At 54.6% G+C, this 24,276-nt stretch overlaps 1 protein-coding gene across 13 annotated transcripts in view; it reads right to left on the bottom strand.

Annotated features, from left to right (window-relative positions):
• The window catches only part of KCNT1 (potassium sodium-activated channel subfamily T member 1), a 78,058-nt gene that overhangs the window by 18,414 nt on the left and 35,368 nt on the right, over positions 1 to 24,276 (bottom strand). For 8 of the 13 annotated variants that reach the window (XM_074556496.1, XM_074556495.1, XM_074556494.1 and 5 more), the window contains 10 exons: positions 6,598 to 6,677; positions 5,021 to 5,120; positions 3,949 to 4,005; positions 3,586 to 3,634; positions 3,393 to 3,452; positions 2,599 to 2,673; positions 2,171 to 2,254; positions 1,690 to 1,784; positions 539 to 719; positions 297 to 461 (listed from right to left, as the gene is read on the bottom strand). In XM_074556496.1, the coding sequence (XP_074412597.1) occupies positions 297 to 461; positions 539 to 719; positions 1,690 to 1,784; positions 2,171 to 2,254; positions 2,599 to 2,673; positions 3,393 to 3,452; positions 3,586 to 3,634; positions 3,949 to 4,005; positions 5,021 to 5,120; positions 6,598 to 6,677 (946 nt within the window). Of the gene's footprint in view, positions 1 to 296; positions 462 to 538; positions 720 to 1,689; positions 1,785 to 2,170; positions 2,255 to 2,598; positions 2,674 to 3,392; positions 3,453 to 3,585; positions 3,635 to 3,948; positions 4,006 to 5,020; positions 5,121 to 6,597; positions 6,678 to 12,688; positions 12,731 to 22,472; positions 23,026 to 24,276 lie in introns of those variants that run through there. The other 5 variants (XM_074556500.1, XM_074556506.1, XM_074556503.1 and 2 more) reach the window with 5 other exon arrangements.

Raw genomic sequence — 24,276 nt, forward strand, 5'->3', positions numbered from 1 at the left:
TTGGAAAGTAATTGTAAATATTGTACAGGTAGTTTTTAGTATAAAAAGATAACACTGCCACAAGGCAGGCAGAGTGCCTCTGACTGTCCTGCTGAGTGGACCTTGGCAGGCCAAGAGAAATAATTTTATAGATAAGATACAATAAACAACCTTGAGACTGAGAAATGAAGAGACCTGACTCCTTCTTTGACCGCCAGGCTGGGAAAAGAGACTTTCTAACCCCTTGGGGTCACTTTGACCAGCAAAGACCCCAAGAGTATCCTATGGGGAGAGCGTGAGCCCGGCCTGGGGCTCACCTGCAGGCGAGGGTGGGCGTAGAACTCGTTGAGGAAGTCCATGAGGAGGTCGATCTTGAGGGAGCTGACGCACAGCACCACGTGCTTCTCGGTCTGCGCGCGGTGCCGGCTGTAGTTGCCCCCCGACTTCTGCCGCTCCATCCACAGGTACACCAGCTCCTCGAACTGCAGGGGGCACGGAGCTGGTGTCCCCAGGGCAGGGCTGGCAGCCCCTCCGCGCCCCCAGGCTGTGCAGGTCTCACCTGGAGAGGCAGCACCACCAGGGCCACGCAGATCATGATCACCACGAGCAGCTGGGAAGGCCAAATCTTTGGTGTCACGTCTCCATAGCCCACGGTGGAAAAGGTGACGATGCAGAAATAGAAGGACTTGAAGAGGGAGAGCTTCTCACCTGCTCTTTCCAAGTGCTGGATGCCGCAGGTCCTGGAAGGGAAAAGCCTGGTCACGGCAGGGAGATTCCCACACACCTGCAGCTCAAAGCCATCCTGATGGACCCAAGTGTCACCCAAACCTTGCTGGGCCCAAATTGTACCTTCCCTCCTCCAAACTCATCCAGCAGCAGGGCTGGGAGCACCACTGAGCTCTGAAATAGCATTAGTCACCCACATCAGAGCATCGTCTTTATTGCCAAAAGCTCATGAGCCTAAAAGCCTCATTTCCCCTCCATTCAGCAACTTAATGGTTTAATATGCCTCCAACCCAGAGCAAGGCAGCCAGAGGAGAATTCAAAGCCTAATTCAGAGCTAAATAGCCAGTGATGAGCTCTGCTCCCCTGCCCAAAGGAACACCCTGGATGCTGGCAATGGCAGGGAAAGGGCCCAGTTAATTAGCAGGAGCCCCAGTGGCCAATTACACAAATGACCTGAGGAGCTGTGAGGTGTGGGGGAGGAAGAGCTCGGCTGGAGCCTGGGAGTGAGATGGGTTCTGGTGAATGAACCATCCCTGGTGCATGAGCCATCCCTCACCTGTCCCTGGGGGAAGCTGCTGCCCCTGCCCTCGTGTCCACATCCCCCAGCTGCCTCTGGCTGCACCCTCACTAAAGACTCCCTGATCAAACCCTAGAACAAGGCAGGATCAGAAGTTTGGCTTAAAAACCCCCTCAGAGTGCTGGAGATGGAGCAAAGCAGGGGAAGGTGTGAGCCCTGCAAGAGCCCAGCTCTGCCAGCTGACCCAGGTGGGCACAGCTGGATTCCCAGGGTGGGCACAGCTGGATTCCTGGTGGGTGAGCACAGCTGGATTCCTGGTGGGCACAGCTGAATTCCCAGGGTGGGCACAGCTGGATTCCTGGTGGGTACAGCTGAATTCCCAGGATGGGCACAGCTGGATTCCTGGTGGGTACAGCTGAATTCCCAGGGTCAGGAGGGGGTTTAGGGAAATGGAGAGCAGCACTCACCCCGTGAAAACGAGACACAGGAGGGTGCAGATGAGGATGAGCACCTGGTTGAACATGGCCGACTGTGTCCTTTGGATGGCTCGGTGCAGATCGTTCTGGGGAGACAGGGGAGGGCTCCCAGCAGCTCACACAGCCTGGGGGCACCAACTGTTGCCTTGCTGGCTCCCACAGTGCCCTTCCCAGTGAAGGGCAATTCCCTGGATTTAGCCCTTGGGAAGGGATGTCCATTCCCATCAGCAGGGCTGGGATCTGAGAACTCCAGTGGGAACAGGGGAATGGGTGGAACACCTCACCCCAACCACCCCTGTCACTGTGGTTTGGATTCTGAGGGGTTCCTGGTCACAGCCTGGCATCCCCAGCCTGGCATGCCCTGGCACACACCAAGCTCCAAATCCTGTCCCAGAGCCGGGGCAGCCAAGGGTCCCCTCCCAGCCCTGCTGCCCTCCACATCCCCGAGGAGCTGGAGAAATGGATCACTCACAATCATGTTCTCCAGGGCGTACTTGGCCAGCCAGCAGTTCAGAAACACAGGAATGAACAAATTCCGCAAAGGAGGCCAGAATATCTACAAAAACAAGGGTTATTTGCAGCAATAATCCACATTCTTTTAAAAAATAGAGCCATAAGCAGCCAATCCTCCCTGTGTGGAAGGATCCAAACCCAAGCTGAGCAGGAGCTGCCACCAAACAGGGCCCTGCTTCCCTGGCTGCAGCAGAGCAGCTGGAAAGGGAGGATGGGGTTTGGGATAACACTCCAGAGAAAATCATTATATTGTCAAATATTGAAGGGAAAATTTCCTGCCAGCCTTAAAAACCACTAGGCCAGACACCCATTTGTCTTTATTTTATCACCAAAATACAGCAATTACTGCACTTAGAGCTGCTTTAAATGCCACCAGGACACACTCACCGTGATGATGAATGGCACTGTGTTGATCATCTCCAGGATGAAGGAAATGCGAAAAATCTGCTCCCAGATGTTCCCCTGAGGAATTAAAACCCAAGAAGAATTAGATAACCTTAAAAACTTCCCAGAGGACAATTAAAGTGATCCCATCCTGCTGGATGAGGGAAATATGGTGCAGGAGAGGTGCAGTGGTGATGGCAGGCACTCTGGGAGCAGCAAACATTCCCAAACTCCTCAGTCCTCTCCACAGCCACTACATCTGTCTGTCTGTTTGTCTGTCTGTCACTGCTGCCACCCAGAGCTGGAGGACAACAACACTTTGTGCAGGGATGGAGAGTGACAGTGACACTGACAGTGACAGTGGCAGCTACAGATGGCTGGCACTGGGAGCAGGGGGTGATGCAGGGTCTGAGCCTCTGCTGCCAACCCTCCCCTGGTCCCTGAGAAGCTGCCATTTGTCAAGGTCACTTTTTCCGGCCATTTCAGGTGGCTTTGGTCCAAAGGAGCCAGCTTGTGCCTCTCCTTGGAGCAGTGCCATTCCCTCATGAGGCAAGAGCAGGAGTGACCCTGCCAAGCTCGGGGAATCTGGGATGTGTCAGCCTGACACGAGGAACAGTGAGCCTGCATTAAACAGCCCTGAATCTCTGAGAAAGCACAAAAAGCAGAGATTCTGCTCTGCACACCCAGCAGCCCGAGGGGGAATGAGAAAGGAAAACATCCAGAGGTGGCAGACAAACATCCTGAATCCATTCCTGAGGAGGGCAGAGGAGGCTGAGCCCTCCAGCCCGGGCTCTCACCTTGTAGCTGAGATAGGTGAGCAGCATGGTCTCCAGGAAGCTGATGAGGGCGATGCTGACCTGCAGGGACACACACAGGGGGGCTCCAGGGCTCTCTCCAGGTGATGGGAGCCCCCCCAAGGGTGCCACAAGTGGGGCAGAGCCCTCAGCCCAGCCCCTCTGGGCTCCTGCACACCCAGCAGGGGCTGCTCACCTGCACGGCCCACAGAGGGGTTTTCCTGTCCACCCAAAAGATGTGGGACCTGCAAAGAAACCCAGAGGGGATCTGAGCTCAGCTGTCAAGGTTTTCACCCCCTGAATGCAAACCTGAGGCCATCCCTGGCTCAGGAGCTGCTGCTCCCTCCTGCACAGTTTGCTCAGGCAGCCCCTGCACTGGAATTCAGCCATTCCCAAGGGTGCACCCAAAGGATTTGGTTCTGGGATGCTGCTCCACATCCCCTGAGCAGCCCCAGGACCAAGAAACGGCCTCAGGGAGATGCCAGCAGCAGCCACCTCCATCCCTGTGCTCCCCCAGGCTGGCAGAGCTGACCCAGGGTCCTGAGCAGCTCCCACTCACCAGTTGATGTTGGTGGACTGGTTGAAGGCTGTGTAATTCTGCTTCTCACATTCCCAGCTGGGGAGAAAGAGCCGGGAAAAACAGTCAGGAGGGAACAGGGATGCTGGGATTGACCCCCTGGCAGCATTTCCATGGATCCAGACACCCTGACTCCTGTAGCCAGGGCTTTGCACAGGAAAAGCCTCACCCAGGCAGCCTTGGGCATCTCATTACTGGAGGACAAAACCCCTCAGGTGCTTCAGCCCTACCAGAGATGCTGTGGACTGCTGATTCTCCCTGGCACAGAGCTGCAGGGAACTGCGAATTCCCAGGTCACAATCAGCACAATGTGCTGAGCTGCAGCCCCAGCTGAGCTCTGCCTGCCCTGCTGGGAGGGCTCTGCTCCCTCTGGCCAGCCTTGCTGCTGCCACACTCCCCCAGGAAAATGGGATTCCCTGAGCTGCAGCTGTGCTAAAGCTCTCAGGGATGAGCATCCATGTCCTGCTTCACTCTCACAGGTCTGGAAGCACTTCCAGAACGTGCAGATGTGCTTGGCAGTCTGCAGCCTCTACAAGGGGGAAATCAAATCACCAATTATCCAAGCTCTTGGGGGAAAAAAAATCACATTATATACGAGCTAAACGAAGCAAGGACACATTAAAAGTAGGCTTATACAGAAAGCCAGCACAAAGCTGATGTGTGGAATCATCCATCACCTCAAGCATCCACACAGCACACTGTATTTCCCTCTCGAGTGCTTCAATGGGATTTAGTGTTAATGTCTTCAAGCGCTTCAGCCTTCACAAAACATTTGCATGGTGCCGCCCTGGAGTGGCTGAGCTCCTGACAGAGTCAGGCAGAACTTGGAAATGAACATTTTTCCACCATGCTCTGCTCAGGGCCAGTAGATGCCCCCACACCCATCCACGGGGTGTGAGCAGGGGCCTCCAGCCTGGGAAATTTTGTTAAAGCCCCAATTCAAACAGCTGTTGGGGGGTCACAAACCCATCCTGAGCCATGGCACACCCTCAGTGAGCCCTGGGGCAGCTGGGGCTGGGGGCAGCTGGGGCTGGGGGCTCTCTGTGACTCTCACCAGCCGATGCCCTCCTCAGGGTTGTCCAGCAGCACGCGCACGATGTACAGCAGGCACGTCAGCAGCTTCAGGGAGAAGTTGAAGAGCCGGATCCTCAGGCCTGTGGGAGGGCAGCAGGGATGGGGCAGAGTTCCTGGGCATCCCCATGGACCCCAGACAGCCCAGCAGCCCCCCAGCACAGCCCCACAGCACAGGAGCCCCCTGATCCCCCAGGGAGCTGCAGCAGCACTGCCCAGGTTTGTCCAGCAGTGCCACAGACACAGGAGACAACACAGAGATAAATAACCATGACTCAGCTCCTTGCTGACCCCAAAGATGTGAGAGAGACACAGGAGCTGCTGGAGCAGGCACCATCTAACAGCAGCAGAGCAGCACTGACCACGTCACCTTGCAGGAGAGCAGGGGTGGTGAGGAAAAGCTGCTGCTTCATCCACTCTGCCTCCCCAGCCAGTTCATGGGGTTATTACTCAGATTACAAGTGAGAAATCCATCACATTTTCATTAAAAACTTCCCCGTGGGCACCCTGGTGTACAGCTTTTTAGCAAGACAACAGGATGCAGGCGGGAGAAGAAAAGGCAAATTTATAAATGAACCAGCAGGCCCCCTCCAGACAGCTAATGACATCTCGGAGGAAGAAAATAAAAACACCATTAGTCAAGTGGAGACTAATCCCTATGGCTGGAGCAGGAGAGGGAAACTCACAGCCTGCCCTGGCTGTCCCCAGAGCCCCAGGGAGGCACAGCCAGGATCCCCATGGGGACACTGGCTTCCTGATGGGGACATTGGCTCCCTGATGGGGACATTGGCTCCCTGACACCCCCCTACCCCCAGCCAGCTGTTTGTCACGCTGTGGCTGTCCCCAGCGAGCAGAGGTGATGGGATGTCACAGACATCTTTTATGAAAAATCCTTTCCTTGAGATTTTTCCTCCTGAGAAGCTGAGAGGCCTCAAAAACAAAACGTAAGCAATTATTATTTGCTGCTGTGAAATGCAACAAATAAATCTGTGATTGGTCTCATGCAGTTTTTTCTAATTAATGGCCAATCACACTTAGCTGGCTCGGACTCTCTGTCCGAGAGATGAGCCTTTGTTATTTATCACTCTTTCTTTTCCTATTCTTAGTTAGCCTTCTGATAAAATCCTTTCTTCTGCTGTTTTAGTACAGTTTTAATAGAATATATATGATATATTATAAATATATTATATATAATATATTAAATTATATATAAATATATATAATATAAATACATATTATATAAATATATTATTATATATTAAATATAATAAATCAAGCCTTCTGAAACATGGAGTCAGATCCTCGTCTCTTCCCTCACCCTCGGACCCCTGTGAACACGGACACAGGGAGGGAGAGGCATCCTCTCCTCCCCATGGAAAGCATCCCCAAACCGAGCTGACAGCAGCAGCAAAGGGGCAGGAGGCAGCAGCATCCCCGGGCAGGGGACACGCGGGGACAGGGCCACCAGCAGGTGGCAATGGCTCCTCATGGCCAGGAGCAGCGCGGCTGTCCCGGCCCGGGCAGGGCTCGGCTCCCGCTCCCCGTGCCCGCAGCACTCACTCGATCGCTGGTTTTTGATGAAGAAGAGCTTCAGCCGCTCCTTGAAGGTGTTTTCATTCACGTAGAACTCGACCTGCACCCTGCGGGGAGAGCCCCCGGCGGGGCCGTCAGTGGGGTGGGTGGGCAGGACCCCCAGAGCCCCCCTGTGCCCCATCCCCGCTGGGTGACCCCGCTGACACCCCACAGTGACCCAGGCTCGGGATGGGCTCCCGGCTGTCCCCACCGTCCCAAACCAGCCAGGAGCCCCAGGGACCCGCAGAGCAGCCGATGTGACCCCAGGGCCAGCTCTGCTGGGCACCCAGGCTTGGCTGTGGCTCACACACACCCAGAGAGCAGAGCCACAAGCTTCTCCCTTCACACAACTTCAGAACGTCCAAAACTTCCCAAAGAGCAGCTCTGGAGCTGCCTCTCCCCGTTTATCTGCTCCAGCAGAGCAGGAGCTGGAGAGAACAATGCCCCCAACGTCGCCAGTGTGTCCTGGCTCTGTCCATGCCCTGCTCTGCCTGGGGAGGAGAAACACCCAGCATGGAAACTGCAAAAAAACCCAATTCCGCTGTAAACAGAGAAAATTTCCCTTTGTTGCTAAGATACCACTCTTGGTCATTCCAGAAAAACCCAGGGGCTGACAACCAGCTCCAAACTCCACCCAGGGCCACTGGTGGTGGCTTCTGGCAGGGCAGAGCGTGACCTGCCAGGGCACTGACAGCACCCAGCAGGGAGGAGCAGCAGGTGGGGCTGGAAATTCCCATCCCACCTTCCCTGGCTTCTCCTGCCTCCCCTCGGCCAGCCCCACATCCCAGGGATGGGACAAAACTCCCTGGGGCTGGATGGGGGCCACTGCAGGCTCTGGGATGTAGGTGCCAGCTCCGACCACATCCTGATTTACTGGGGATGGAGGGATGAATGTTTACCAAACATCCATGCCCAGCTGATCAGGAATCAAATTGAGAAGGGGTTTTACAAGATCTCCATCCCAGCTGGGCTAAGGGGAGGGGAGGTGGCCAGAGGGGCTCTGCACCACACTTGATTCTGTCACCACGAGAAGGGACAGCGCCAGAGAGAACAGGAGAATTTATAAGCACAAGGCTTGAGGAGCAAGCAGCCTCAATGCAGAGCCTCAGAGCCCAGCCTTTACACCTGCTCAAATTAATCCTTCCCAGAGCCAGACGCCGCAAATCATTTTTCGGTGCCAGGGCATAAATCAGCTGTCACAACTGCTCACAGTGCTGCACACGAGATAATTGCTCCTTCTCCTTATTAAAAATGGCCAGGAAGTGCTGGGAGCTGGCTTTCAGCTCCCTGAGCACCCCATTCATCAGAGCCCCAGAGGATTGAGAGCCTTGAGGAGCCGCAGACTCAGGAGCACGATTCCTCTGCCAGACACTTGTCTGGGATCAAAGCAACAAACAGCTGAATAAATCTCTGCCATCAGACAGATGGTTCACTGATCTGTGGAGCTGTGGCCCACCTCGAGACAATGGCTGTAATTGCTGGTGGATAAAAGCACTAAATGATGAGATCTAACTCTCTGTGATAAAGTGGCCCACGTATTCATCCATCCCATGGCTGCAGGAGGAAGGAACACTGGGAAAACAACAAAGCAACAAAAAGCCATGTCTTGACTGGGGGGAACAGGGTGTTTAACACTGCAGAGAGATGAGGAAATAAAATAATGTGGAGGGAACACGTTCCTGTGCAGGCAACCGGCCAAGGCTGAGCCCCAGATCTTTGTGGGGGCCCCACTCTGCAGGTGAATCCAACACCCCAACACTGAATGAGGGATGGCTCTTCCCAGGCAGCAGCACCATCCCAAAGTATCAAAGCTCCTACTCCATTTCCAGCTGAGGGAAGGAGATGATCTCATGTAAAACATACCCTTTAATTTCATTGTCAGGAAGTTAACTGGGAGTGAGAATCAAGCAAAACTCTGACTGCATCATCACCACCCCAAAACACACCGTGACAGCTCTGCCTTCACAGCAGCTCAGCCAGGATGGGGTGCTCAGAGTGTCCGCTCCCTGCTGCCATGGCTGGGCATCCTTCCTACCTGGAGCATCCTTTTCCCACCTGGAGCATCCTTTTCCTACCTGGAGCATCCTTTTCCCACCTGGAGCATCCTTTTCCCAACTGCAGCATCCTTCCCATCCTGGTGCCAGCCCATCCCAGACCACTCCAAGGGTCCCCACCTCCACAGTTCCCCCACTGAATCCCCCCAGGCCATGCAAACAACGATTTTGGTACAAGTTTAGTTCCAGCCCTCTCTTGGAAGTGTAATTACTGCTATTATGCTCTTCATAATGCCTGAGCGACTTCGTTTTCTTCGCTCGGTTATTTATTGTACTTTATTAATCCAAGATTAGAGGCAATTTGTTGTAAGATGATGAGTTCCCAAAAAAAGACACAATAGTTTGTTCAAAAAAGTGCAGGATGAAAGGGCAGGAGGAGCACATCACAGCCCACCAGCGTTAAAATAGACACTGAGGGGCACAGCCCCTGCTCCAGCCTTTCCATTTCCCCAGAGCTGGGGCAGCTCTCTTAAACATGAGGAAAACACAAAAAATTTTAACCCATAGAGGGATTTCTTGTCCCAGGAAGCTTCTCAAGGAATTTCTCCCATCATGTAGCAGGATGCAAACAAGATTCTTCTGAATTTTTTTGGTGGGGAGGAAGTACGTAACAAACCAGCAAAACCCCAGAAATCTCCGATCTGGTGGGTGCCAGCAGACCCCACTTCACCCCTCCAGTCCAGCTCAGCTGACAGCTCTGCACCCTCCATGCAAACCCACAGGGATCAAACAGACAGAAAATGTGGCTGCACCACGCTGGAATTACAGAGTTGTGCTGCTGGCCCAGCTGGGCTCCCTGGGGCAGGCTCTGGGTACCAGACACGGCTCAGAGGAAGGAGAGGAGCAGGGCTGGCGGTGCAGGTCTGCAGCATTTCCTCTCCCAGCAGCCCCAGGAGGCTGTGCAGGATGCTCTGAGGGCACCGTGCCATGGCCAGGCTGCCTCAGCGCCGGGAGCAGCCGGTGCCAGCTGGAACCTGAGCAGAGCCAGAATCCTTCCCAAATAAAGCTCAGAACCTGCCAGGCTGGGGCTCAGGTACCTGCTGATGAAATTCCCAGGCAGCTCCAGCCCTCCTGATTCCCTTTGGGATGTTTTTCCCTTTCTCCCACCATTTTTGTGATGGTGTTTGGACGCAGAGGCTTCACCAGACGGGTGCCACGGGGTGAGCTGTGTGCCCTGTTTTGCATTCCTCCATCCAATCCCAGGTGGACATCCATCCTGGGACAGCTCCAGCCCTGCCCAGGAGAGCTCCCAGAGCAGGGTTTGGGGACAGGAGTGGGAATTGCTGAGCAGCTGTGTGCTCACAGACAGCCTGGGCGCCTGCCAAAGGCAGCACCGGCAGCGCAGCGCTGCCCCCGCTGTAATTGAACAATTACTCAAAGGAGGAGGAACGGCTTCAAACCCGGGCAGGGATGGCTCCAGGGGCTTCTCCTGCCACACCAGGTCCTTCCTGGGCTGGGGGATGCTCGGGCTCACCCTCCTGGCAGGATGGAGCCCTGCCCAGGGCTCTGCAGACGGGGATGTGTTGGATTCTCAGGGACCACGGAGCACCCGGAGCGCTCCCACTGCGGCAGCTCCTCCCGGGAATCTGGGGCACATTTTAAACAAAACAGCTCAAAACAGCCTGGGAGGGATGGAGCTGGGGCTGGCTGTGCCTGCTTTGGGGCTGAGCCCTTCTGCCAATGCTGCTGATGGAGGGAGGGAAGGGGAGAGAGGGATCTCAGGTGCTGAGGGAGGGACGAGACAGCACTGGGGACACCACAGGTAGGGCCAGCATGGTCCAACAGGCTAAGCATTGCAAACAGGCCAAATCTGCCCACTTTCCGTGAATTTTCTCATCTCACATCCCTCAGCAGGTGCAGCACTGAAGTTGCTCTCCCTCTCATCCCAGAATCCCAGGTGACCCTCAGGGATCACAGCAGCACCCAGCCCCGAGGAGCTCTGCAGGCCCCACACCAGCCTGGCACAGGCAGTGTCACATCCAGCACGGCACAGCCACCATGCCACCATCACAGCCACAACTATGCCGCCATCACAGCCACCGTGGCACTGTCAGAGTCACCACAGCACTGTCACACTGTCACAGCCACCATGGCATTGTCAGAATCACTGTGGTATTACCACAGTCATTGTGGCACCATCACAGCCCCCATGTCACCATCACAGCCACCATGGCACTGTCAGAGTCACCATGATGCCACCACAATCTGTTACCATCACAGCCACCATGGCACTGCCACAACCCTGCCAGGAAAGGCAGCTGCTCCTCCTGGCCCCTGAAGCCCCAGGAATTATTTCCCTACCAAGGCTCATCCCAGACCAGCAGGATCCACTCCCACATCAGCAAACACTGCCAGGGATGCTGTGGCACATCCTGCCCCTCAAGCCCAAGGACTCGTTTCTTCAAGGCTTCATGCATTTACCATGGGAATCAATGAGAAAAAACCCTCTTGCTTTATTATGGAGTGTGATTTTTTTGCCCAAAGAAAGAATTGATATTGCCAAGCACTCTGCAGCAAATTAAACCCAGCTGGGTGCAGGTAATGTCATCCTGGCTCCAGCAGTAATGCTGCAGTTGTGTTTCTGGGGGATGAAAAGCAAATTCCAAGCAGTCACTACAGGGAAAAACCCTGCCCAAGAGTAGGCTTGGCCTCCAAGGCCATTTATCTCTCACCATGCCCTAAACTCATCCTGGTGTGCCAGGGGGACAAGGGCTGGCACGGACTGCAAAGGGCACCAAGGGCCTGAGGAAAGGTAACAGAAATCTCCTGCTTGACTTTTAGTTCTTTTATACATATATATAATTTTTATTAGGGAGGACATTGCAATGGAAATGGGATTTTTATCGATTCCTCGTTCCCTGAAGGCAGCTGTAATCCCTCCCAGCAGCTGCAAAGCTCATTTCCAGGCACCAAACCAAACACTGGAGGAAACAGGCACACACTCAGGGCTTCAAGCTGTAGATAATAAAATACTTTGGGCTGGAGGGACCTTAAAGTTCATCCTGTTCCATCCCCTACATTGAGCAGGGACACCTTCCATTGTCCAAACCCTGTCCAACCTGGCCTTGGGCACATCCAGGACAGGGCAGCCTCTCCCATCCAAGGTTTGGATGGTGCTCATGGCTGGGCAGGGGCACCACTTGCTCCAAAATAAGATAATTACACTTCTACTAAAGGTTAAAACCCCAAAGGGAAGCAGCAATAGGATGGCAGGCTGTGCTCCCTCTGACCTGTTTGTTCTGCAACATTGGAGAGCAACACTCATGAGTCTGCTCCTGTAATTGCTTGTGCTGATGAATCTGCATTGTTTAATTAGGGCTGTGCATGGAGCTCATCGTTAATGGGTAATTGCTGATTTGCTGCTCTCAATTCCTGCTCAATAAACTTATTATCTTTTCTTTTAGTTACTGTTAATGATGTTTTCTTTATACTCTTTTCAAGTTTTGAGCCTGCTTTGCCATACTCCCAATCCCATCCCACAGCAGGAAATGAGTCAATAAATTCCAGGTAGTGCACTGGTGTTGGACCAGCTCTAGATCCACCACAACTGGGAATCCTCCCCAGGGTGGGACTTGCTGAAGGATTTGCTGCTCCCACCACAATTCCTGGATGCCCAGAGCAGTAAAGGACAAATCTTGTGTTTATCAGCTCCCTTAAAAGCAGGATCATGGTGGAACCACAGGCTGGGTGGGGTTGGAAGGGCCCTTTAAAGGTCACCTGGTCCCAGCTATGGGCAGGGACAATTCTACTGGACCAAAAACCAATTCCGCTAGAGCAGAAACCAAACCCCATCCCTCGTGGCCTGGAACTCTTCCATGGATGGACCATCCACCTTAATCCACATTAATCAGAGCCAAGGTTAAGCACAGCTCCCAGCAGCAGGCACTGCCCAACACCCAGCTCCAAACACCCCAAATTCCAAAGGGGGCTTTGCCCTGTGGAGAGCAGGATCAGCTTCACCCCAGGGCAGGCCAGGGTCCCCTGTCCCTCCCCGTGGCACCGGGCAATGCAGGCAGAGAACTTACTGTGAGAAGGAGGAATCCACGCTGAAATCCTCGGCGTGAGGCCTAAGAGCGAGAGCAGCACACACAGCGTGAGGGAACCCAGCCCCAAACTGCCCCAGCAGGGCTGTGACACCAGGGATGTGACACTGGCAATGTCCCACTGGCAATGTCCCACACCAGGGCTGTCCCCACCAGCAGTGCCAGCACCAAAGGGACCAGCGCCCACCAAGTTCTCAGCCACGGTCACACCATGCCTGGGACACGTCCCAGTGCTACTGTGCCAATCACAGCCCCTCAAGGGCTCTGTGGATAATCCCAGGTTCTGGGCCTGTTTTATGCCTTTTGTTTTTTAAGGGGTTCTCACAAACGGCCTCACTGCTCTGCCTCTGATGGGGCCACTCCTGTGCACAGAAATTGGGATTTGCAGGTTTGGTGCCCTCAGGAATCAGCATTGTGCCTCTGCTGGGCTGCTCCACAGACACCAGTGATGAGCAGAGAAAGGGAAAGAAAACAGTAAAAAATAAACCAAAACTCAAATCAAATAACAGAGGAACGATGAGGGGGATGAGGGGGTCAAGGCAAGGGGAGGAAGAACACAGAGAAAAACAAGAGTGGGTGGGAGGCAAAGGGCCTGTGCTTATGTACTGTACATCCCACAGACAGACAGACTAACAGCACAGGGCTGTCCAACACAGCAATTCCAGCTGCAAAGCAAAAAGTCTCCTTGTGAAAATGATGCTGTCACCACAACACCCAGGGATGGCCCTGGGTCCCCATCTTTAACTGATCCTGAGCCCTTCCCTGCTCCAGCAGGGCCCTCCCTCCTTCCCTGATTTACTGTGAGCCAGGGACACCAAGAAATATCATCACAGCCAAGGGGCCACTGCAGCCCATAAAGATTTTCTTGCATTTTGCTTTTGCTTTACAAGTCTGCAGCGCTCCGGCACAGTTCAAACTAAATAAAAGCAATAAATTCACGTTTCAGCAGGAATGCGAGTCAGGAGAAAGCTGATCCATCCTCAGCTACAAGGAGCAGCCTCCCTGGGACAGGATTTGTTTTGCTCCCACTGCTGGGCTCTGCTCTGTGCAGGAGCTCATTGCTCCTTCCTCCATCCCAGGTTGCTCCAAGCCCTGTCCAACCTGGCCATAGACATTCCCAGGGATGGAGCACACTGTGCCACCCTCACAGGGAAGGATTTCTGCCCAATATTTCATCTAGCCCTGCTTTTCCAGTGTGAAGCCATTCTCCCTTGTCCTGTCACTCCCGGCCCTCATCCAAAGTCCTTCTCCAGCTCTTTTGGAGCCCCTTTTGCTGGAGGCTGCTGTAGGATCTCCCCAGAGCCTTTTCTTCTCTGAGCTCAGCTCCTGCCATTTCCCCTCCTCCCTGCTCGTTTCCAGTTTTCTCCTGGAGCATTAATTCCCACCAAAGTGCTCTCTTGTGGCACCTCTGACAGCAGGATCGAGCCCTGGGGTGGCTCTGCAGCTGAGCTGTGCCTTGGAGCAGCCCTGGCATTTATTCCTGCCCAGCACCTTGGGTTTGTGCAGCTGGGAAGGAGCCTGGGCTGGCACTGTCCCTGCAGCTCAATTGGATTATCCCTGTTAGAACAGGGGCTGCTCGGGCCCCTCCTGCCCCTGCTTTGGAGCAGGGGCCTTTCCTGCCTCACAGGGATCTTTATGGCAAAAAAATCAGCAAATGATTTGGTTTTCTCCTCATGTGGTGCCAGCTGGTAGCCGGGAAAGGTGGGGGAACAGGAGCTAATTCCAGCTGCAGAGCAGCACTCCTGAAAGCAAAACACCAAAAAACCCACTCAGATCAGTGGGGTCCTGCAGGACACGAGGGTTCTGGAGAATTGGGGTCTTCCCCCAAATCCATGGGCTCTGTGCCTGCCCCAGAATCAGCCACAATAAACACCTCACTCACATGGAGGCATCGCCAACAAAAGGGATTCCAAAATCATGGACAGAAATAAACCTCCCCAAGGGTGGCTTTGGCCACTCTGTGCCGTGGTTAAAGCATATGCAATAAAATAACATTTTTTTTGGTTACAAAAAGGTGCTTTGGCTCCCAAATGAGTGAACTTTGCTGTGCTGGTCACAGAGGGAAGAAGCGATTTGAGGTGTCCCACTGAAACCTCTCCCTCTCCCCACCAGGCACCCAAATTCTCACCAACTGCTGAGAAAATATGGAGATTTCTCCAAGAAAACCAAAAATCATTCCAAATCTCATCTGGAAAACAGCCATTTTCCAGATCCCAAAACCACTTTAACAGTGATTTATGACATACAGAACCTAAGCCACTTAATGGAGTCAGAAAGGTTACTCTGGCTTTTAATGTGTTTTAGATAATCTACTTCAAATTGACCTTTTTATTTCATGCAGATCTGGCTCAGTGAGAGCAGACAGAGCTCAGCTCACTTCATTCCCATGGAAAACAGCAACAGCACAGGCAGCCAAAGGACCTTGGCTGTCCTGCAGGATCCAGGGGCTGGGAGAGCAGAGCTGTCCCCACACAGGGCAAGCTGAGGATGCCAAGCATCCCCACCATGCCAAGCTGGCACAAACTGCACCTCCCAGGCCCCAGAGCAGAGCAGGGAAGGGTGGCAGTAAGGAGAGGAGCAGAGGGGGAAGGAACTCCTTGGCTGCTTCAGACCTGCCCCCACCTTTCAAGCTCCAGCCCCTGACAAAAGGGAAAGGCTCTGTTAGAAGGTGAGGAGACAAAGGCACATTTATTATTAGAACAAAGCCATAATAAAGCTGGCTTATGTAAAAGAGAGAGAGCAATCACCTACCCACCCATGCTGGAGGCTGAGCAGCACCTTCCACCTCATCCTACCTTCTCAGCTCTGGCTCCAGCAAAGGCAGGGACCCCTGAGCTGGGCAGGGCTGTGCACAGCACCCCAAGAACTGGGCCAGCAGAACCAGCTCCCTTCTCTCCAGGGGGATGCAGCCAGCCCCAAGCCCCAGCTCTCCTGCAGGGTCTGGGTGGCATCGATCTCCTGTGCCTCATGCAGGTAACTGGGGGCTAAATGCTGTCCCTGTGCTCCAAGTGGGACAGAGGGACAGCTCAGCACAGCCCAGCTCACACAGGGACACACTGCTCCCTCCCAGCAAACTCTGCTCCTTCCACCGCTGTCTCCTGAATCTTTGGTAAATGAAGAGCATTAAAAATTCACTTCTGGTGGTGCATTTCCTATTCAATTTACAGCCATCCTTTCCAAGCAAACAAACAAAAACATTCGTGCCTTGACTTGAAGCCTCTGCAAGTTACAGACACAAGTAATGACCTGCCAGCACTGCTGCTGCCTTCAGGCTGCTTTAATAACCACTTGCAAGGCTCAGAGGCATTTCCAGAGCGGGGTGGAAAGGTATTAAATGTGATGGCTTTCTGCTCTGGCTTTGGGAAGGATTTAATGCCTTTTCACCCTGCTCTGGAGATGCCTTGGAGGGAGGGTCAGGGCAGGGGGGTGAGGATGAGCCAAGCAAGGTGAGTGCCTGGGGAGGCTCCCCAGAGCAGAGCTCATCCTGCACCACAGCTCCCGCCATACTGACAGTGAGAAACTCAGCCCAAAATAGCCTGATGTGAGAGGGACAGATGGGAGGAGATGAAAAAAGAAAGTAAAGAGGGGGAGAGAAGGAACGAGCAGGAGGAAAGGGAAGGCGAGAGGAAGAGGCACAGGTCTGCTCACAAAGCTGTGAGAGAGGGGAGGGAAGGGCAGCTCCACTGCCTGCTGTGGGATGAGCAGGGGTGGCCCCAGGGAAAGGGATTGAGCCTCAGCATTCCTGGTGTGGAGGAATTCATCCAGCACCTGGAAAACCCACCAGGAGCTGCAGAGGCACCACAGGGACAGGCAGTGCCACAGGGACAGGCAGTGCCACCAGAGCAGCCCCACAGTCAGAGAGAGCAGCAGGAGAGGGCTCAGCTGCCTCCCAGGGTGCTGCTGCTTCAATCATAGGAACACCTTTCCTTGGCATTCCCCTGCAAAAGGAAGTTCACATCTCCCAGCTCACACACACAAAGTTTGGGAAGCAGCGGGAGCGGTGCCAGAGCTGCAGCAGCCTCACTGCAGCTGGACAGGCTGATCCCAGCCCAGGGGCCAGTCTGGCCTGTGGGCACCTTCCAGAGAGCTGGGCCTCTCCCAGAATCAGCCACAGATTCACTGAGGTGGGAAAGCTCCTCTGAGGTCATCAAATCTATCATCAAACCTCACTCCAGCAGTGCCAAGCCCAGCACTGAGCCATAACCCCACAGCCACACATCATTCAGATCCCTCCAGGCATGGGGGCTCCACCTGTGCCAGGGCTGGACAACCCTTTTGGTAAGGAAATGTTGCCCCAAATCCAACCTAAATCTCCCCTGGTACAACTTGAGGCCATTTCCTCTGATCCCAGTGATTGTTTCTTGCAAGAAGAGACCGATCTCACCCGGCTACAGGTAAATGGAGAGGGCAGGCACTGCCAAGCCTGGGCAAAAAGGCCCTGCAGATGCTCAGGCTGCCCTGACACAACTCCCTGCCCTTGCTAATGAGCTAAATGAGTCCCTGCTGTGGCTGATCCTCATGAGGGAAGGACTGTGGGCAAGTTTGGAGGTGGGATGTGAGACCCTGGTGTGCCACGGACCCCCACCCAGAGGGGTGCCACCCTTACAGGAGGCAGGAAAGGCTCCCCTGAGGAGGAACGTGCCAATCCCCGTGCCCTGATGGGACCTGATGGGGATGAGGATCCCAAAATAACCAGAGCAGAAGCCCAAGTGCGAGTGCTGAGCGTGGCATCCTTGGGTGAGATCGTGGCTGCCTGTCAGGGCTATGTAGGGCACCGAGATCCTGGCAGCTCCCCAGGGCCGTGGGAGGGGAACTCAGCCCTCCCAAAGCTCGGCCTGCTCCCCCAGAAGCAGCTCAGCCCTCCCAAAGCTCGGCCTGCTCCCCTAAACACCCAGCTCAGCCTGCTCCCCCAGAACCAGCTCAACCCTCTCAAAGCTCGGCCTGCTCCCCCAGCACCCAGCTCAGGGCTGGCACTGCCCCGTGCCCACAGGGCAAACTCTTTATGGGTCTGTCCCCTTTCAGGATGAGCCTGGGCACACCACACACAGGAGCAGCCACAACACTTCCAAAAGCTGGAGGGAGCTCAGGGCTGTGCCTGGCTGGGACACGGCCATGCTGTCCCTGCAGAGGAGAGGCCACAAGGCCAGAGGGTGAGCAGAGCTCGGGGCCTTTCCAGCACTTTGGGGCAGCTCCAGCAGCTCTGGGGCAGGAAAAGGAGCAGCCAGGCCTGATCCCTGACAGGAATGAGCTGTGCTGATGAAGGGGTTTGGGTGAGAGTGAGGCATGGCAGCTGTCACCAGGGCCTGGGATCGTGTCCTGATCACCAGGGCCCTGCACTTGCATTTTCCCCCATAGCTGAGCCCAGCTGAGCCTCCTGTCTGATTCCTGCCCTGAAAACATCCCCAGTTAAATGGCCACCAGTGCCAGCAGTGCCACCTCCCTGGCCTGGCAGAGGAGCCAAGGCTGGGGCTCAGCCCTCCCTGGGGACAGCAGAGCCAGGGGAAGGCTGGGAGATGGAGCCCAAGCCTGGGAGATGCTCCAGGGTGGGCACAGATCAACAGGCTGCCAGCACACAGCAAACCCAGTGCCCCAAAAACACCCCAAAATCACCTCCCAGCCAGGGCTGCCCAACACAGCACATCAAAGGCAAAGAGCTCCATGAGCAAAACCTGTCAGATCCCCCAGATTCTGTTTCAGATCTCCACAAAGGCTCCCCAGCCATGCAGGCCCTGCCCTCCCTCACAAGGTGATGCTGGAGGCCCCAGCTCAGAGACCATGGCACAGCCCATCCTGACACCTCCAGCTCAGCCTGCTGGGGTTCCTGGCACAAACCCCATCCCCAGGCACCAGAGAAGCAGCACAAGAGCCCAGGCTGGAGCTGGGCAAGCCTCACACAGGGGATTTGTGCCCCTGGCACAGCATTTCTCCTGCACAAAACCCCCTCACCCAGGGCTGAGCCTGCAAACCAGCATGTGGCATTTGCTGAGGACACAGAGAGGGCTCTGAAAGGCCTTTGCTGGAAGAAGCTTTTGTTAAAGAAAGGTTAAAAATAAATAAATTGACTTTTTGTCCCTGCAGGAGGGAGTTCTGCAGCACAGCAATGGTTCAGCAGGGAATTGTGTCCTGTGGAGAGCCTCACCTGGAGAGCTCCTGCAAGCTCTGAGTGGCTGCAGGGGCCAGACTGGACCTCTCTGGGGTTCTTTTGTGTGCAAAAAAAATCACATTTAGCAAGTCCTGTTTGTTAATTCCAGGCTGCCCCTGAGGGGGAACAAGCATCCATCAGTCAGAAATTCTATTTTCAGACACATTTGGGTGAATTCCTCCCTCTCTGGAGTGCTTTACCTCCAAGAACCTACATCAAACTCAGCCTAGCAGAGAGTGCTGCTCCTTCCACAGAGGAGACTCCAGCACCTTGTTGGCTGTACCAGAGCTGAGGCAGAGTCCCATTTATTCCTGCCAAAAATATCTCAAACTGAGAGACAGGGCAGGGCTGGGGGGTGGGAGTGTGCAGCCTGAAGGAGAAGGAAAGGGAGGGAAGGATCCAGATCCAGCTGCTGCCCTGGGCTGCCCCAGGGGAGAGGAGCAGCCAGGCTCCTGTGGGACACACAGCAAAGGACAGCAGGGAACAGGTACAGGATCAGCAAGGGAACAATTATTCACCTGAGAGTGACCAAACCCAGCACCCAAAGAAGATGAGAAGTGTCCAGTGAGATGTTTGAAACTCAGCAGGACTGGTCCTGAGCCAGCTGGGACAGCTTTAAAGCCAGGCCAGCTCCAGGTGCTGTCCAAGCCCAGCTCCTCTGCAATGCTAATCCTCCTCCCAAAGCTCAGCAGTCACAGCTCTGTTCCCAGCAGCTCCACAAACACAGCTGAGGGGGCCCAGAGGGGACACAGAGCCCTGCCAAGGGCTGGGGCAGAGCATCCCAACCAGACACAAACAGGAATGTTTGGAGCCCCTCAGTGCACCCTGGGACAGGCAGTGGTCAGAGCTTCCCCTGCTTCCAGCAGAGTTGCACAAACAGGACATGGTTATCTGTAAAAACCTTTGTTTGTGTTTTTAAACCCACACCTCTGGTTCTGCAGAGAGATCACTGCCCATGAGATGGGATCCAAGCTGATGTTTGCCTGTCCTGCCCCTGCCAGCAGCTCCTTCCCAAGCACAGATTGTTCTGTGCAGCTCTGCCTCCCCTCACACCTCTTCCCATCAATCCCCCAGCACAAGGGACTAACCTGCCTCAGGAAAAGCCTGGCTTGAGGAGACTCAGCCTCTCCTGGCTGGTTCCAGCCACTCTCACCTGGTGCCAGGGGAGGCTCAGTGCCCGGGCAGCTGCTCTGCATGGCCAGGAGGCTCCCAGTTCCATCCCCACCTCACAGCAACCCCTGACACACAGGAAGAGCTCCGAGCCTCTTTGCTGGACCCATCCCAGCTGCAGGTCACCAGACACAGGAAATATCCCTGTGCTTGGTGCCCAGGGCAGTCCTGAATTCCCCTTTTTGCTCCCAAGCTGTGGAGAGGATTTTCCCTCAGATGAATTCAAATTCTTTCCTCCTGTTTTGACTGGGAACCCCTAAAAGCTTTAAGATGCTGCAGTGACTCAGAGACAGAGTAAGGAGGTAAATCAAGTAGGTGAGAATAGATTTCCCTGGCTTCAATCATCAGGAGGGATCATTTGCATGCTGAGAACACCCTGTAACACACATCTCCTTCCACCTGCACCTGGGAATTCATTCCCAGCTCCCAGGGACAGTCGGTAATGCTGCTGAGGTCTGGTTTGGGAGACACAGAACATTTCAAACTCGCTGCTCATCCCTTCCAAACACATCTTCCTGCCTTTGCTGCAGCAGGGGAAGTGAAGTGCAGAAACCTCAACCTTAATTGCCAGCTCATGGCTGGGCAGCAGTGCCCAGGGAAGGAGAGATCCTGGGGTGGGGAATCCAACCCCAGAGCTCTGCCAGGGATGCCAAAGTGTTCCACCAACTTCTGCACCTCTCAGCAGCAACCTCTTACAACAAGACTGCAGCAAATCACTCAAAATTCTTGTGAAACCCAGGGAACTGAGTCTTATGCAGCCCTGGGGCACCTTCTCTGAGGGTCCACCAAAACACCATAGTGATGTGAATTTTGGAATTGCTGCCCTCCAGATCCTATAGCGCCTTGCAGCATCCCTACTTTATGCTGTGCTCCCACAAAAGACACGGAGGATCAGCCCTGGGGTGAAGGTTTGGCCCCCTGGACTTGGGCAGGAATCCACCAAGCCCCTGGGTGCCAGGGAGGAGAAGCCTCTCTTGGATTTTAAATCAATGCTGGTCAGCGGGATGAGGTTGTAGCAGTCTCCCAGTTGTATTTTCCTGGCCCCTACACATCTGGTCTGACCACTGACCCTGTCCTGAGGGGGACACCACCAGAACTGGGGAGAGTACAGAGAGGAATCAGTCCTGCCCCAAAGGCTTTGCCCAGGATGTGCCCTCAGAGATTCAGGTACCCCAGGACAGCCCCAGCCCTGGTGCCTCCTTGCAGCAATGAAACCAAGGCACAAAACCAGACCACAAACAGCCTGACCAGCGCTGGGAGCACACCCAGACTGCCAAAACATTCTGAGACCACATCAACTCCAGGGATTTAGTCCCACTGCACCCCTCAATGCCCATCTCAGCCTTCACACGTGTGAGCCTGGCAGAGTCAGAGTCAGCCCCACCAGCTCCCAGTGTTTGCCCACCAGAGCCCCAGCACTGGAGCCACCTGAAGGGCTGTCACACCTCACCAGGGACACTCCCAGGTGCTCAGTGTGCCTGGGCTCTCCGTCCCAGCCCTGCAGACCGAATTGTGTGCCCGGCCCAGCTGCGGCCACGCCAGCACTCCCCAGCACACACCTCCCTGCCCGGCTTCCCCAGCTGCTGCTCCTGGCTCCCTGCCTCCCTCCCCCAGACATGCCAAGAGGCACGAGCTGAGGCATTGATTCCTTCCAGCCTAAAGCCTCAAACAAGTAAAATCCCCCCCTGTGAGCAGGAGCCTCCCTGCCGTGCCCGTCTGCAGCAAATGACATCCTGGAAGACATACAGTACACAGTCACAGGTGAGCAGCATGGATGGGCTGGAAGGCTGGGGAGATGGTGGGGAAAGAATGGAACAGAAAATGGAACGAACAGAACGAGGGCTGAATTAGTGACATTTGCATCCTCATCGTAACTAGGGGACCTGGCTCCTTGTGAATCACTGAAATCCCAGTGCAGCACAGAGCATCCTCCTCCTCCTCCTGAAAAACAGCTCCTTCCTCGCTCCACACTCAGCTCTGGGCTTGCAGGAAGGCTGCAGCATTTCCTATGGCAGCTTTTTTTTTTTTTTATTGCAGTAACAAATGAATTATTGCTCAGATGGGGGACTGAGCATCTCTCCTGCCACACAAACATGGTGCTAATGCACAGTGGGTACTGTGGCTTTAGCAGTGTAAATAAGCTCGGGGTTTCTGCTGCACAGGGAAGGTGCAGTGCAAGTTAACAGTGGTCTGTGGCAGCCCCATGGTCTCAGGCTGCCATTCAGATATATAAAAAAATATAAAAATCAAGAAGCACATATAAAAAATTTAAAGGAACTGGTTTCCTTCTGCTCCAGCTCCCTATTTCATAACCCAACTTTAGAGCTGCCGTGGCTCTTTAACATAGATTTGATCCACCACCCCTCCAGCCCGTGCAGGCACTAATCCATCCCCTCTCATTTCAAAGGGAAAAGGTGCTGCCTCCCCCCAGCCCCCCCAGCAGCCCTGCAATACCTTTGTCCGACATCACTCCCCATGGATCCCATCCTCCGAGACGGTAACAAGGGGCTCACCCCGTGCACATCTTCTGTCGTGCCTGCTGGGACGGTTTTGACGTGGGCATTGCTCTCTGAAGGGGAATTCTTCAGCTTGGCTCTCGCCATCCTGGCAGCCCTGGCTGCCTGTGTGAGTTGCTCCCGTTTCCCCCCTGAACTCTCTCATACATAGCAATCCTCCCTGCAATCACTTTCGAGCTGTCGGCACGTACCATCTCCTTCCTTCTCCTCTCTCCCCAGTCACGGCTGCTCAGTGGAACAATCCTGCCCTGTGCATTTATTTTGGTAGTGAGGGGAGTCAAGGCAAACTCTCTGGCCTTGCTGCCGCAACAAATTTGGTGCAAAACCGCCAAGAAAACGTCCACGATGCAGAAATCTCTAAAAAGGCTTTGTTTGCTGAATAATGAAATTGCCTTGCCTGACTCTGTCAAAAGAAGGATTGCACTGCTCTTATCACCACGGGCAGGGCAGGGGCTAGAGGATTATTTTCTCTCCCCATTGCTGTTTTTTGGTAGCAGCATGAGGAGGAGGAAGCTATTTTATCTTGTTCCTCTGTGTACAGAGCAGCGTGCTCGCTGCGTGCCAGGGAACACACTCAGCAGCTTTGGCTCCCTCAGGCATGCAGCAGCAGCAAAGCTCTGTCCCCTCCTAAATGCTGGGAGCCAGCAGAGAGGAGCTCCTGCTGTTCCCTCAGAGGGGCCAGCAGGGCTCAGCTCCTGCTCACCTGGCCAGGCAGGTGCATGTCACCTGGCCCACAGTGACTCACCTTTCCCTCTGCAGCTGACAGCAAAATCTGCTGTTCCTTCAGCACTCCTGGCATCCATTTCTCAAGATATCCAACAGGAAAGGGAATTCACGGTGGCCAGGGGAGAGCTGAGCTGGAGAGAACACCTGAGGGCACAGGTGGGGCAGGGAAAGGGTCCTGTGTCCTTCGCTCTTTGGGGAATGCCACCAGCCCAGAGCTGCTCCTGCTGTTTGCCAGCAGCCAGGAACAAAAAACCTCCTCAAGGTGCCACAGCCTGGGTGGGGCCCAGGGCTCAGCACCACGGACAGCAGTGTCACCACAGCACCATGAATGTCACCACAGCACCAGCAGTGTCACCCAGCTCCTGCCACGGCACCCCAACATGCCAACCCCACCCCAAGTGCTGCCAACCCATCACACCAGGGCTGCCCCACGGCCCAGCCCCACTGCAGGGCTGTGCTGCCCCTCTGCAGGCTGGAAATAAAGAATAAATTCACTGATGGTCACCACGCCATGGCCTAAATCAATGTGAAGAGTCAGGCTCCAGCACAGAATTTCTTTAAATGTTGTTGTACAAAAAGTCAGTGCATTGGCTGGAAGAGTCTTACCAGAGCTTGGGACCTGCAGCTGGGAGAGGGCTGGGAGAGCAGGGCAGGAGCTGCCCTGGATGGCAATTCTGGGATCCAATCCTTTCCTTCCAGAATGAAAAGCTGACAATTCCCTTTGGCACAGTTCCATGCCCTGACCACACCTTCCACCCCCTGCCAGGCTGTCAGGGCACCCAAATCACTGTCCTGTGCCAAATGCTGGGAAGAAAAGGCCAAAAGGGCAATCCTTTGCTCCCTCCCTGTGCCAGGAGCTGCTCTGCCCTCTCCTCTTCCCCCAGCCATCATTTGCCCCATGGCACAAAGGCAGCCCCCAAAGCCCCCATTTCCTGTTAACCAAATCCTGGTTTCCCTGCTCACAGCGTTATTTCTTAATGGCATTTCACCATCCACACTTTGTTTCTGCATTTTGA

The sequence above is a fragment of the Zonotrichia albicollis genome, chromosome 21, assembly GCF_047830755.1.
Source record: "Zonotrichia albicollis isolate bZonAlb1 chromosome 21, bZonAlb1.hap1, whole genome shotgun sequence".
NCBI classification, from domain to species: Eukaryota; Metazoa; Chordata; class Aves; order Passeriformes; family Passerellidae; genus Zonotrichia; species Zonotrichia albicollis.